This window comes from Aspergillus aculeatus (assembly GCF_001890905.1).
Source record: "Aspergillus aculeatus ATCC 16872 unplaced genomic scaffold ASPACscaffold_16, whole genome shotgun sequence".
NCBI classification, from domain to species: Eukaryota; Fungi; Ascomycota; class Eurotiomycetes; order Eurotiales; family Aspergillaceae; genus Aspergillus; species Aspergillus aculeatus.
Genome location: NW_017962991.1, coordinates 202,584 through 217,726, shown reverse-complemented (window position 1 = coordinate 217,726; position 15,143 = coordinate 202,584). Strand labels below are relative to the sequence as shown.

General features: G+C 50.8%; 3 protein-coding genes across 3 annotated transcripts; 1 reads left to right on the top strand and 2 right to left on the bottom strand.

Annotated features, from left to right (window-relative positions):
• Window positions 1-6,963: 6,963 nt before the first annotated feature.
• Window positions 6,964-7,793, bottom strand: ASPACDRAFT_1890872 (uncharacterized protein). Its single transcript, XM_020198599.1, has 2 exons — window positions 7,551-7,793; window positions 6,964-7,470 (listed from the first exon to the last, which is right to left on the bottom strand). Exons 1-2 carry the CDS (start codon window positions 7,741-7,743, stop codon window positions 7,178-7,180), a joined length of 486 nt encoding a protein of 161 aa, XP_020052808.1. The 5' UTR covers window positions 7,744-7,793; the 3' UTR covers window positions 6,964-7,177.
• Window positions 7,794-8,810: 1,017 nt separating this feature from the next.
• On the top strand, window positions 8,811-13,142 carry ASPACDRAFT_46635 (uncharacterized protein; the record flags this gene model as incomplete). The annotated part of the gene is made up of 5 exons (XM_020201820.1): window positions 8,811-9,165; window positions 9,973-10,642; window positions 10,697-11,417; window positions 11,468-11,518; window positions 11,568-13,142. The coding sequence occupies 5 exons, from the start codon at window positions 8,811-8,813 to the stop codon at window positions 13,140-13,142; spliced, it is 3,372 nt and encodes a 1,123-aa protein (XP_020052807.1).
• A 313-nt stretch (window positions 13,143-13,455) lies between these two features.
• ASPACDRAFT_81162 (mitochondrial 54S ribosomal protein bL33m) lies at window positions 13,456-14,299 on the bottom strand. The gene is made up of 2 exons (XM_020205809.1): window positions 14,206-14,299; window positions 13,456-14,030 (listed from the first exon to the last, which is right to left on the bottom strand). The coding sequence occupies exons 1-2, from the start codon at window positions 14,216-14,218 to the stop codon at window positions 13,861-13,863; spliced, it is 183 nt and encodes a 60-aa protein (XP_020052806.1). The 5' UTR covers window positions 14,219-14,299; the 3' UTR covers window positions 13,456-13,860.
• Window positions 14,300-15,143: the final 844 nt, after the last annotated feature.

The following is a 15,143-nucleotide window of genomic DNA, read 5'->3' as shown; positions in this document are numbered from 1 at the left end:
AGACGGCCGGGGAACGGGAAAAATGAAACCGAATGCGATAGGCGCGAGAATTCGGGCACACGAGAAATTAAATTAAACCCCCGATGTAAGCAAAGTGTGCGACTGGGGGAGAGAAGGTGGAGGAGGGGGGAAAAGAGTGGAGGAGATGGAAAAAAGGAAGAATCCAGATGGAGTCTGGTCGGGTAAGAAAGGGAGAGTTCGGCGAGGCTAGTGTGGGTGTGGGGGAGAGAATGTAAGGATGAGGGAAGTGTGGATGGATGGGGGTGGGTTAGTTAGAAGGAGGGAAAAGAAGAAGAGGATGGGGAGAAAAAGACAACAGAGGCATAGAGTAATGGATAGGTAAAGAAAAATCCCTTCACAAAAAATCATGGAAATAATAAAAAAAGATTCAAAAAAAAGGTAGTCACAATAAAAAGCATTATAATAAGAACAAAGAAAATAATAATAAATAATACTAAATAATAATACCAATGAAGAGAACAAGCAAAGCAAAGCAAGCAGGCAAGCAGGCAAGCAAGCAGCAGGCGGGCAAGCAAATCGCCAGACTAACCGTAAAGACGGAATACGCGGAGTGTGGGGGAGAGCCCGACTCTCTTCTCGCCCAGGGTCGGGGCTCCGGTCCGGCAACGCGCGCGTGGGTTGCGCAGGGGACAATGTCTGGCAACCTCAACTCGGGTAGTTTAGGGAAAAGCAAGCTTGACGATAGATGGAGAAATTATGATTCAAGAAGCCGGGGGGAAGAAAGGGAAGGGAGGGGGGACTAAGATTAGTATTAGTCTCAAAATGGCTGCTACTGAAGGTGGACTGGCCCCATCAGACAATGATGATGATATAGACGAAGAAGAAGTTGCAGAAAAAGAAGCTGAGAAGTCCGGCCGAGGGTTGAACAGCGTCAAGGGGATCCCAACCAGGCAAGGCGCCATCCGCATTTGCGGAGGCCCGACAAGAGTTAGTCCGGAGCGGGTCTAGTGCGGCCTGAGGATGCAAGGACGCGACCGAGCGGCCGGAGAGAATGAGAGTGTGGAGCAAGATTCCGAGTGCCGAGATGGGAAAAGACTCAGGTGAATTTCTTGGAGAGAGAAGTTGAAGATCATGACCACAATATGTTGAGCTGGCTATCTTATTAGATAGAAATCTACCTATGGTAAAACAGAAAAAAATAGGAACCAAGTATATTCTCCATTCTCTCTGCAATGGCGGCTGAAAACAGTACTTCGTAAATAAGAAACAAAGCCCAGCAGCACCACCCGTAAATCAGGGAAGAGTCCCGAGTCGAGTCGGGTAAATTACCTACCTTCCTAGACAACTTGCTGGTTGGGTCACGGCGTCACGCTGGGTAATAATACACGGACTCGGGTGCCAGTTGGCGGCGACAGCCGATGTTGCTTCGGTATGTTGGCTGGGCCATGCCGTCTGGTGTCCCTCCACTATTCAGGTACTGTACGTACAATCACCCATACCCATGAGATCAGTCGGGGAGCGATGGGAGAACCTTGAAATGGAGGGAAAAAGAGGGGAAGAGAAGCGAGATGGATCACAAAGATCATCAGGGAAAGACTCATTTTGTCGTCATGATTGAGTCTCACATACTGATTGATCATTCACACCCAGGCCAACTCCTGACTCCTGATCTGATCTGATCTGGTCTGGTCTGGTCTGGTCTGGTACCGACCGACCGACCGAAGGACTGAGAGACAGAGAGACAGACAGAATGCCGGTTAGCAGCAGCCGCGTGTGGAACGTCACTTGACCGCCATCTGGCCCATTCTATTACCTAACTTGACCTTTCCCCAGCCCTGCTCCCGGCTTATTGTCGTCGATCAATGTCAGTCCCCGAGCAGTGAATGATCAAGTACTCGGTGAGGGTGGATCAATCAGGGTTTTTATGGCAATTGTTGAAGACAATTATTGAAACGAGGGTTTCTCTGATTGCTACAATAACAATCAGGAATTGATTAGTCGGAATTGGGGGAATGGGGGTATCCAGAAGACATTGATTGACACTTCTCTCCCCCCTTCTTCCCCCAGTGAAAACCGTTACAAAGAATCCGGGGATTGCATGACGACGCGAACCCCCAAAAAGACAATACCGCCGACCCGGCCACTGCGAACCCATCCTCCGCGATTCATTCAACCATCCATTCATTCATCCATTCATCCCTTTAATCAATCCCTCTGTTCCATGTCTACATGTCTACACGACCCGACGCATCAACACATCCTCCACGACCATCCAGCCATCCAACCACTTTTACTCGGTCGAGCACACGGCCTGATTGCTCGGATGCTGCCACTGCCGCCAGTCACAGCCCACCGACTAACCCAGCCACAATACCCCGGAATGCAAGTCTAAACTCAACCCCAACCCCAGAACAGCAAGTGACACGGGTCAATCCCCGGTTAAGCCAAACGGGACGGCGAAGGGTAGGCGACGGAGGAATAAGAACGACAAGGAGGGGCAAAAAGTAACGGCAAGTGAATCTCAGCCGACCACAATTCGTGATAAACCTCGGGTATCGACGCATCTGACGGGTGAGCCAAGACGCCCAGGGCTGACATAGCCAGCCGGCTTCGCATTTCTCGTTTTCGTGCCCCAGATCTCAGTCCTCCTTGTCGCGGAGGGTGTTCTCTTGTCGGATGTCTCTTTTCCCACCTCCCCTGCATCGGATCTCCCCGCGGGGGAGAATAGCGAGATGAGATCACGATCAGCCGGGGCTCCCTTCGCTAGGCGGTCACTGGCCGGACACCCTATGCAGCACAGGGTCGTCTCATCTCGCCTCCCCCCTCTTCCTCCTCCATTCCCTGCTCCTGCTGCTGCTGCTGCTGCTGCTTTTCGCATGGACCGAACTGAATGAAGAGAGGAAGATCGTATATTATCCCTGACGGGATTGGTTGCCGTCAGGGATATGGTACCCGATCGACAGAGTCCCGAAGAATCCTACTCGCTGACATTCAAGCCTCAAAAGGCCTGTGCAGCCCGTTGGTGGCCATGGACCCCAATTGGTTATGCACCCCCAGTCCATTCTTGGAAAAAAAAGTTATCATTGTCGTCACAGGCTGGTTGATGGGTACGGTAGGTAGGTAAGTACCTTACCTACCCTAGCACCACTAGTATGCTGCACTTCCCATTTGGGCGAGTCAGTTCATTGTATTGTAGTTACCTCAGTTAGTACTATGTACAGTACGTATGATGATTGATCCTAAGCCGACCGATCGGAGCCAACCCGGCAAGTCCCCGCGCCCATTTAACCGGTTATCCCGTGGCCGCTCAATCGGGCCAACCGGGGATGCTGATTGGTCTCCACCGCCACCCGAGGCATCAAGCGAACCGACCCCGCAATCACGGAGAAAGGCTGAGAAGCAACAGGCTTGTTGGAACAATGGGAATTATTCATTAGTCATGTCCTCATGCCCTGAATGGGGGCAGCCAACGCGCGACTGGTGACTGCACAAGAAAACCCCCATTCCCCCAACTTCCCCCCCAATTCTTCCCCCTCCGGAGGTCGACCGATGTGACGACGGAGAGACACTAAGACTGAGGAAGGAAGGTCCCTTCTGCCACTAAGCCACCACCTGCCCACCTGCTGATGTTCCTTCTGCTTGCAGTAAGTTCATCCGCCGCCTGTCAAGCCGCCGGCGTTGCTGGCTCGGGAGTCTGACGACGAGACCTTACCATGGGTGGGATGAGGAGACGCTGGTCGGCAAACCAGCAAGCAACAACAATTAATCCTAGCCCTGGGAATAGGTTGTCTTCGGCAGACCATCACATGCACCTTTGAAATACGGAGAACGACGAGTCTGGTCTGCATGCCAGTCACCCGAGGATCATCATCCCGACCCCTCCCCTCAGTCGGACGGTTAGACTAGACAGTCACAATTTCTTTTCTCTTTCAGTCCAGGGGAAAGAAGAATTCATCACGGTGACCACACGGGAAGTGTGAAAAATCACAAAAAAAAAAAAAAAAAAAAAATACTCCCCGACGACCCCATGACCTGGCCCCAAGACAAACCCAGCCAAGCCATGCCCAGCCAACCACCACGCGACCCCCTCTCCACTCCGCCCAGTCCTTTGAGAGTCTTACAACTTCACCAAAGTGACTCCAAGGCAATGAAACCTATTGAAGCCCTCTTTCTATCCCGCTTTCGTCATAGCTCGGCTTTTCTCCCCAGGTGTCTTCCCCCCCGAATCGGCCAGGCCCGCCAGCGGTCAATGAACGGTCGACCATTCGTTGGCCTGTCCATGCCACGAGTCGCACTAATCCGAACAAGGCTAGCTGCCTCCCGACGGAGCACCAAAGTGGCAGAGCCTGGAGCTCGACTACCTTTTTCAGGCCTGAGGCATCCCAGATTCTTCTCCGGTTGCTTCGGGGAAAGAAAAAGGTGGGGAGCGTTTGTCTAGTGGGCACAACTCTTTTCCGGGGCCGCATTTTATCCATCAATTCCCTCACTCGCGGGTAATTACAGATGCTGAACTGACAGCTCGTCGATGTTACTTGCTTGCCATGCTTGCCATGCTGCTAGGTGCTCAGGCCTCCCGCAATCTAGTCGTAGCAATGGTTGTACCTTATCTGGCTTGCACCATCTCGTCTCGGATTTACCAGATGCACGTGGGTTGCGCCCAACCCTAATTGTTTGCCGGGGTTGTATGGAGCACTAATCCATCCTACTACAGTCCAACCGGATACTTGTCCGCTTGGTTCCTTCACGGTCTCCTTGTACTAGCAGGTGACTTTGTGCCTTTCTTCGTTCTCTCACAGATAAGTCCTCGATAGGCCCGGCCAGTATATGCTACCTTACCACCAAACGATTCGCTAAGATCGTTCGTCCCGCGTCGACCCCCTGAACATTGTAGCAACAGCTCAGGGCTTTTTTCCGTTCCCGTGTCAGAATTGCCTCCAGAATGCAGGATTCTGAGCGAACGCTCAGTCCCTAGCAAGCGGTCAATGAGCCTAGCTGCCTACTAGGTAGTGAGCTGGAGTAAAGCTCATCCAGATGCCGGGCTGTCCCGAACTCAGCCGCACCAGAATAAGAAGCCTTTCGAGTTTCGATCTGCGTCTGAAAGACTGGATCTGATCTCGCCAGTCAGCGGCTTTTCCTTAGTAACAATCTGTCATGCGGACAGAGGATCTTAGGCGAGAACCCTCCGCAGCGGGCCTCGCCTGTGGTGGCTTAAATTGGCAGGCGACGGACACAGCCTGGAGATTCGGAACTTTGAGCTCCTTAGTTTCCGACAAAGGTTTAACTTTCCTACCAGATAAAGCAAGCCGATTTGTTTACGAGTGCAATGCGATCGAAGGGGGTGGTATCGCGGAATACACTATGGGGTGTGAACACCCGCTCAAAAGGATGTGTGGCAAATCGATGCGGAGGACGAGCAATGGAGCAGCCGGACCCCAGACTCTGACATGTCACGTATTATCGTGTTCCCCCATTCCGTCCCCCTCAGATCAAGTCGGTTATGCTTTCGCGTTCCCCTCCCACCCTTCTCCTCTTCTTCCCGCCGCCGTGAGGAGCCCGGTTACCCGGGGAAGAGTGGTGGTGCTTACACGGGGATAAATAAGTCCGTAGTTCGGATGATTATAACCTGGCTCAAAGATGACGGAAAGGGATGGGGGTATGGTTGACGAAGGTACAGGATCCTTAGACTCTGCCTCTGTTCTAGAACCCGAACATGTAGAAACATCGCACTCGGTTGAAGAATGCGGCCTTCAAGGAGGTGGAAAGCCTTCAAGTGACTTGTGAAAATGGCAGAACTCACTCCCGATACAACCGCCCCGGGATTTTCCGTCCGTCGGCCTTCCGTCATTGCATCCAAATGTAGAATTGGAGACTGGCAGCCGTCGGGAACCGGATTTATCGATTGTTCTATCGTGTTTATGCTTGCCTACGACCGAGGTGAGATCGGATCTTCGTGGACCAAAACTACTGTTTGCCACTTCTGTCTGTGATGGATTTGCCCCGGGGGCTGATGAACTTCCGACTTCGGCCAGATTCTGCAGTCCTCATACATGCATGCTCTCAAGCAATGTAAACTGTCGACTTTCCTTATGCTAGCTATGCTAGTGGAATAAACACATTCCGAGCAACGGCCAACACTGTTTCCTCCTAAAGGCTGTCTCGGATAATCTTCTACGGGTAGCATTCGTGAAGGGGACTCAGATATAGCCAGACACGATTATCTCCGATCCTCTTGCCCTGTTAGTCCGCAAGCCCCAATGTGCTCAGATTGTTTCCATACCGATATTTATGTAAAAGGACATTGTGAGTATAATTCAATGTATAGGATTTGCATGCTAAGTGCAAAAGTATGTACAATACCTACCGCCTCAGCTGAATCGATAACCCTCGCGAAGCCACTCTCTCCAGTAAAAAGAGGAGTTTGTATTGCAGCTGCGACGGTCGTAATCTGCTACTTTGCTGTCTTTATGCGTAGGCGCTTTCTGGATTATGTTTCTATGGACTGGTTATTCCCAATCTTGAATTGGGAGGATATTGGGATGAGCTGCTGTTGTTGTTGTTGCGTTGCTGCAAGCTGTGTCGGAAATATATTCCCGATGGGTTTCGGATTGGACATCGAGGGCAGTTGATGTTGTTATACACTTTAAATATGGAGAATGTGTGTCTCTGTTTCGAAGAGTCGAGCTATCCAGTCTGGTTTCCCATAATTCGGTTTCTTGATTCTGTGGTGGTGTAAATGACCTGGTGGTCGAGACGGGTGGTGGGAAATGCTACGGCATCACTGAGCAAGAGGACTTGTTGGATCACTCGTAGACATGCGCTATGCATTGCTCGAGGGTAGAAGTTTTGCTCACGTCTACTGATTGACGAATGTCATCCGGGTTCATTGGATAAATTCATACGAGGGAAGGAAGATGTGCCCTTTTCTCTGGAGCAAGGCTCTTCTTTTCGCAGGCCTCATGATCGCTTACTGTATGTAGCATGCCAATTCTCGCAAGATAATCAAGCTGGACCACGCACCTGGCGCGTTTGATTAAAGGTGAAATCAGCCCTTCGCGAATAGTTGTAAATAGAACGCTAAATAGAAAGTGCTCGGGAGGTGACGCTTTTTCCTCGGAAAACCGACAATCCCCATAAACGCCCACTTACAACGCGGAAAATAAACACCCAAATGCAGAAGATTCGTTCAGCTCACTCATGAAAATACGTGCAGAGTCGATTACTGCCGGCTCTGCGTCCGCCCGAACGAGAAAAACGAGCCCCATCCTCGGTGTGTCGCGGCCGTTTCAGATGCGTCCGGCTTCTCGACCTGGCCCGCGGCCTCATGGTGTGCTTGCGACCCAGGCCGGGTTTCAGCGTCTGCACGGGTGCCCACCCGGTCCAACTGGCTTGATGGCGTTTTAACGATCGAAGCCCGCTCGATGTCCGGGATGACGCGCTCGGTCGAGTAGAGCGCTTCGCGCATCTGCCAGCGCCGTTTCTTGAACACGATGAAGATGGTTGTGAACGAGACTGCGCTTTCTTGATTAGCAGGCTGGAGATTCTCCGTTTCTGGAAGGGATCTGTTTGCTTGGATGGACGGGGGGACTTACTTCCGACAGCGATAACTAAAGCCACGATCGTGCATAGAATGATCATGCCTTTCGAGGAGACGCTTTTCGTCTCCGAGGTCGACGCGGAGCTATCCTTCTGTTCGCCATCTACTGCGTCGAGCACGCTCTGCGCGAAGGTCTGCGTGATCAGCGCTGCAATGACAGCGGGCAGGTATAGCCGCCTTAAGAGCATAGCGATGTGTTCTTTGTGCGGGTTTATTGACGATCGGAGCGGAACACGTTGTTGGAAGATCTGGATCGGCGACGCGCAGTGTTGTGTGACTTGAGATCTGGGCGGGAAGAGAAAGGTCAGTGAAGTGGGAAATCGGGGGAGTATATGAGAAAAGAGCTTCTGCAGACCGGGTGAGACTACTAAGGTATCTTTGGGCTTGACTCCTCTGCACGTTCAACACCCAGGGGTTGTGGTGTTTCGAGAAGAGGAGCTATCCCTGACTGTTCGGTTGTGATAGGCCCGACGAAGACAGCCTTGACCTCTGCTGGATGGGCATTGGGTCGTCAGCTGCATCCATTAGGCCTGGAGAGTGGGCGTTTCATTTCTATGGTGATTGAAACATAGTATCAAATCAGAGACGAAATGCGCTCGGAGAAGGCGTGGTGTCGGCGCCTGCAAGTGACCAATGGTTCGATTGGGTCGGGGCCGTTTGTCGCTGGGGAGAAAACTGTAGGTTTAGCGCCGTCTCGCACTATAGCACCTACTATACTACGCTGCACATACAATCATTGTCTTCCGGTCTAATATTAGGATAGCTTGCAGGGTGCTGCAGATACTTCTGTGCAGATGCCACTCCAATTAGCAACACTATGAAGAATCGGCAACGCTGCAGAAAACAAAAAGAGTATCGCGCATCTTGGATACATTTAGCGTGATGAATGACCCCCTTTCGCCCCAGTGCTGGTATGACTACTATCTATACACCCGATTTGAAGGCTCAGTTACTGTCATCTTGAAAGTATGATGGACTCTCTCATAGCCACAAGAGAAGGCACCCCGCTGATGGCTGCTAAGAAATGTTGTGGATTGCCGAAAAAGGAAGGCACCTACCCAGTCACTCCACCACCAGGTTACCCGGTCCCTCACGGCCAGAATTGAACTTAAGTCTATCCTTTCCCACCTCGCACTGCTAGCTCACGTTGTTCTTACCTCCTTCATTGATCTCGTCACTCCTTGCTCGATCTTCATGTCATGCTCTAAACTGGCCTGAGAGCTACGTCAATGTGCAGACTAGCGAGGTGTCAAAGATGGCTAATGAGACACCGTCCAACCTCACCACCGCCCCAGCCGGCACAGACAGTACGTTCGACGAGGTAGAGGAACTGTTCTTGCTCCAGATGGCAGTTGCCAACAACGAGCCTCTTTCCCCACAGCTCAAGGCTGTAATGGCAACCCAAGACACTACCGCCTCAACCGACAAACCTGCGGAAAGACGTCCATCGCCATTACTTATGGAGCGACCGAGAAGCTCTGGTCTGGACCTATCGGCTTTTTCTTTTGCAAAGCCTGCGCAAGGTCGCAAGCCATTCACTCTTCAGGCATCAACTAAGCCATCGTCGTCCACAGCTGGGCTGAACAATACTGCCACCCAGCACGAGCATGGTACAGCCGAGCCCTCCAACGAGGCAATCAGAAGCTTATCAAGGTAAGTCGCTCTATATGACCAGAGGGAGAGGACTATATTGCAGACCACTAAGTTTATCCTCTCCAACTAGTGCCCGGCAAAGATCTGGCACGCAAAAGTCACAAACTCGGATCCGAGAGAATACGAGGCCAGGTTCTAGACGGCCCTGCTCCCCGCTTTCTGTCAATGGCTTGCATGGTTCGAGCTCTGAGAAGGTTGTGGTGCCTGATGCAAACCAATTGCCTATCAATGCCGAACACGGGACCCTTGTGTTCGAATCATCGAGTGGGTGGACCTGATTTCCGGATTCAAAGGTACCTGGCTTCTGACATTGCTTGCAGCCAAAGACAACGAGATGAGGAAAGCCTCTAGTCCTCCAAGCCATCATCCAATTTCCCAAGCGCCCGCAGTGAGCAGGGCCGACAATCATGGTACGCCTTTGGGTGATGGGCACGGTGCATCTAAAATTACGCATGCAGCACCAGATTTGGTTCCTCAAATGCAGATCCCAGAGGCCAGTGAGATGGCCCAGACATACCCGGTTGGCCCTGCAAACGAGAAGTATAGGGTCTCTAAGCGCCGCCGCTCAAGCAAAAGTCGTCATTCTCGCAATGTCAAACCAACTCGCATAGCATCAGGAGATGATGATTCTTCCTTGTCCGAAGAGAGTCTGTTTCATTTGCTAATCGGACGGATTAAAGCTCGTGAAGAAAATGAGGCTGCCGCGATCGAATTGAGAGAGCAGATGGAAGCTTGCATCTCTGGCCTGGCTGACGAAAATAAAGCGCTGAAGAGTCAACTTGCAGTATCCGACAAGGTCATCCGCAAGAGAACGATCGAATTGGGAGCTTACAGATCCCAGGTCGATGCATGGCAGTCGAAGATAACGAACATCAAAGGCTTTGTCAACCAGCTTGGTTCCGACTTCCAGACCCTCCGTAGCGATGCAAACCGGCTCTTGGCGGCGAAGAAGAGCGTGCATGACGAAAGGACAGATATTGACAGAAGCATTAGTGATGCTAAGGCACAAGTAGCTAAAGCTTCAGATGCTGCCAGCAAAGGGAGAGAGCAGTTATTGCGGTCAGAGAGCCAGGTTGACCTACTGAAACAGGCCCTTTCTGCAACAGAGGAGAAGACTAGATATGTTCGAGGACAGCTTTCCGATGAGAAGAAAAGAACCAGACTTCTTGAGCAATACATCCAAGAATGTTCCCGCAGTCAAGAACCAAAGCTTAATCAGATCAGGGCTGATCAGCTAGCGATTCTGAAGCGCTTCGAGGCCGTGTTTCGCACCTTGGGTAGCCAGCAACAGCTCTCTCAAAACACTATTCAGCAAATGATCGGTCCTAGCTTAGACAAATGTGTTACAACACTTGATAATCTCTGTGAAAATATTGTAAACAATGACTCGAGTTTAAAGAACTGCATTGACGGAGTCAAGGGTGAAATATCACGGTGAGCTCTCAAAAATTAGTCAATGCTGCTTTATTGCTGATCACGAACGAACAGCATGGGAGGTGAATTGGTTCAACTACACGACTTGACCAAAGAATGCCGCGCAAATGATGGCGGCTATATGACGAACCTGACCGAGCAACTCCAAAGCGTCACAAGTCAGATTGCGAGCGAATCAACGTTGGTCGAGGGAATTTCCAGGAATACGGAGCATCTCGGCGGACTGAGAGAAACCCTTGAGCGCCTGTTACCTTTGACTGATCAATTGAACTGTTCTATTGACGCATTGAAGGACAACGAAGCAAGGCTTTGCGGCCAAATGGAGCAACTCGAAGCCGACCTGGGTGATGCGCGGACTCTCAAGAATGCTGAATTAGCTGCACTTGAACTCACGCGTCACGAGTTGGAGAAAGCTCAAATAGAGGGCAGGATGCAGAAAGTGGTGGCGGAGTCGGAAGCCATGGCAGAAAGATTGAGAGCAAAAAATCTCGAGAACAAAGCCATTTATTCCTCCCTGCTTGAGGCAGAATCACGAACTCAAGAGGTAGAATCTTGTGTCCTGCAGCTCGAATCGGAAGTTGTCACCCTGAGAGATGCAGTCAAGAAGAAGGAGAACCAAGTCCGAGAGGAGTTGGGTCGGGCCAGTGTCATCGCTCGCGAGCAGATAAAGGCTAGATACGAACAGCAACACCGCGATCTGCTGAAAGAGAAAGTCGATTTAGCGCAATCAGTGGATCTTCTTCAAAAGCAGCTTGACGATACCAAGTCAACATTCGTAAGATGCCCTTTCCCAACTTCTCGATCATGTGAGCTAACAATTGACAGGATGAGTTCAAAAGAACACGAGACAAAGAACATGCCGATCGAGGTATACTTGTGAGTGGCCTGTATGACGACTAGCCGGGCGAGTTCTAATTCTTTATAGCTTGATTCGAAGGCAAAGGAAGTTGAAGAGTTGGCTTGTCGTGAATCCGAGACGGCCACTAAATTAGCCGAGCAAGAGCAAGAGCTGACAAGACTGGCGGAACAGACAGCTCTGGCCGAAGCGCGGAGCACCTGTCTTCAAAATCAAATTGAGGAGACGAACAAGAAGGCACTCGCCCTCGAAAATGACCTTATTGATACTCGTGACGAAAAAGACAAGGTTCTGACAGAGTTGCAGCATAAGCTCGACGCGCTTTTGCAAGACAACATGGAGAAACAAGAAGAGTGTCACAAGATTCAGGAGAGGCTCACAGGTGTCCTAGCAGAACGAGCGGGTCTTGAGAGCGACAAGCTGAAGACAAAGGATGAAATCCACGCACTCCTTAAGCGAGTTCAAGAATCAGAAGCGTGGGTAAACAAACTCAAGGAGCTTCTCGGTCGCGCAGGTCTCGCGGCGGCTACAGACTCGCTTACGGAGGTCTGGAGCAGGTTCGAGGTGAATCTGCTGTCTACGGCTGGCATTGCGCTTGATAGTCGACATGATATTCGGGTCAATCCTGTCGAAGAAAGGTCCCTCGGTGCCAGTAGCGGTGGATTGCTTTCCCAGGAGGATATCGAAAAGCCTGAGCAGATCAATTCCAAGTTGACAAGAGCCGCGACTACAGTGCCTGACAGCCAGGCAACCACTAGTCTTTCACCAGCAAGGCGAAGCGACAAAATCAGTAATGACGAGGCTTCTATGGACTCAATATGCTTGCTGGAGTCAGGTATTGTTCCATTTTCTAGCATCCAGCAGCAATCCCCTCGCACTGAATGCCTGTTTTCAAGAAACGATAGCTTTGACCTCGCAGCCATGCTTATATTCACTCCGGAAAGGGAATCAGTGGCAGATAGCTCTACCGTGGCAGAACTAGCTGCGAACTGTTCTACTAAGCGTAAGGGACAAGACTCGATGGAAGGGCAACAGAACTCCCCATCAAAAAGTTCTCCGAAGGCTGCAAGCCCTAAAAATGATGGTAGTCCACGCAGAGTTGAAAGAGCACCCACGGTACTCAAGTTACACTTGAGTAGTGGAAACAGCAAACCGGGTGATAACAGAGCGAAGCACAGATCAGTCACATTCGAGACTGAAGTCCCAGCCGCGCAAAAAGGGAAACGCAAATTACACGATATGGAGACTACTCACAGCCAGGATAGCTCCGCAGACAGCTTTGATGAGGATAATTCCAAGCGTTCGCGAAGAACATACTCTAAGCAGCAACAGCAGTCAATGACTCGGATTCAGGGAAAGTCCAAGGGTCCAGGAGCAAGCGCCTCCAAAGAAGACATTGCACATGAAGTCACTGAAGCTGGAACGCCCCGCTCTATCATGAACAAGAGGACTAGAGTATCCTTCGACACAATCAAGACTACATCGCAGACGGAGACAGTGACAGAGTACTTCGATCGCAAATCGAGCCCTGAAAAGCTTGCTTCTGGAAGCAGTAGACCTGCGCTGATTGATAATCAAACTGGGTTCCAGAAGAAGCCGACTCGAGGTGGTAGAGGCGGCGGCCGAAAAACAAGAGGTGAGTAGGTTCTGATGGCTAACCCAGTGTTTGCTGCTAAAGCACCAAGGTGATCGCTATACTGCCCGCTTCAGCCGAGGAAAGTAAATTCCAGCAAAATATGCCCAATTCGAGAACTCTTCCACGCAGATAATGGTGTTAGTATGTGAGAACATCGAATTCTTTTTGCTCGTTTGTTGATCTATGGTAGTTTAGTTGATATCCTTATGCGATGAACTTGTGATGTTGATGAAACTGATAAATCTCTCATATGTGCTTTGAACCTTTCAATTAAAGAAAACATTGAGATTGACTTCCTTGCAGGCGAGATTTCCATTGAGAAGGAGTTTGTGAAGTAGTTTGTGATATATTGAACGATGATGGACCCAGATTGTACTGCTCTAAAACGCCAGAATGCAACACAAGAAAAGCAGACAGCTTTAACATACATGGAGATGTTAAGTGCATCCCACAATGTGAAGTCTTAGCTGTTGCGCTGTATAATATACATGATCATATCTTCAAAAGTTGGAGAGAGCTCGGCTCGCTGCATCGAGGTGGTGGCCGTGTTGGTTGTTCCGATGTTCTCCGCGAATCGATAACAATGAAGCGAGGAAACGATATCAGGGATTTGTCCAGGCCGAGATCTGTTTTGGGAGTGTTGCGACGAAGACGAACCAACCGTCGAATGATGCGCGAGACGCCGCTTGACGGCAGCGAGAGCTTCCGTGGAGCCGACGAACCACTTTATTTGTTCCGACCACCCTTGGTCGCCTCCAGGAAGAGGACCTGCTTCTTCACGACGGGATCGTATTTGAGCATGCTGAGCGGACGGTGCGTACGCGGCCGGACCATTGTGCGGTAAAAGCCAGTCATGGCCATCGAGATGAGACGGACGGTGATGGTACGGGACTTGGCTATACACGTGGGAAAAGCAGAAATTAGCTTCTGCTCGTAGACATGTCTCTCAAGTGCTCCAAGGACTGGGGAGAGTGATGCGACGTTTTTTTCTTCTTGTCCGACCGGGCTGGATGTCCCGCTAGCCGCGGGCAATTGAAATCCAAAGGTGCTAGCAATCGAGGTAGTGCTCACCTTTCTTGGCCATTTTGTGTGGTAAGTGTGATGAGCGCGTTGAGGTTGTGAGGCGTAAGGTTGGTGGTTCGGAGGATCAAAGTCTTGCGTCTGCGCGATCGGGGATGCGGAGGTTGCGGCGGAGGTTTGGTGGAAACTTTGGCTGTGCCTCTTCGTGATGCAATCACGTGATTAGGCGGTGAGGGCTGTGCTGTGTAGATTCCACTTTGTCTATCGCAGACTCCAGGCTGGGCCGTTGGCGGGCTCCAGCTCAATGAGTGGGTTTCCCGATGGGGTTTGGATCAGGGCGGATGGATTATGGGTCTTGGTTTTTGGTGCAGTGGGTGCTTCTACATCTGCACTGATCACTACAACAGTACAACTATCTCTACATGAACATTCAAATTCTCAGACCGGAGTTCTTGTTTCTCTCGGAATGCTTTGCTCGACTTGCAATGCTTGTCTACCATTTTTCTCGGTTCTTGCCACTCAATTGGTTACTGATACCTCAGTTCCTGATTCACAGTGTGATCGCATCCCTAATTATGGGCAGCACGTGGCTTGTAGCTGCGAGGCTGGAGTCGAGACCTTTGCTCTGTAACAGCTGATCAATCGCAATAGTTGAGAGACGATATTCGCAGACACGAAACAAGTTATCGGTTGGGCATCAAACTTCATTGCTTCAGGACTGTTGCGATGCCCACTCCGGCTCCGATAATAAGAAATAGAATCCGACACTTGGTGTGCTGGAGATACGCTACACATCCTCCCATGACCTTTCCTGCTTTCTCCGCAAGCCGCACATTCGTTTTTCCTTCAGGGGGGAACATTACCGACTGGGACCCGATACTCGAACTACGTTTGCCAGAACTCGTTCGAGATACCATTCTCGTCTCTGCTTCTCAGGAGGAACAACGCGCTCGTGTGGGCAAGACTATGCATTCCCAGACTTCAAGGGT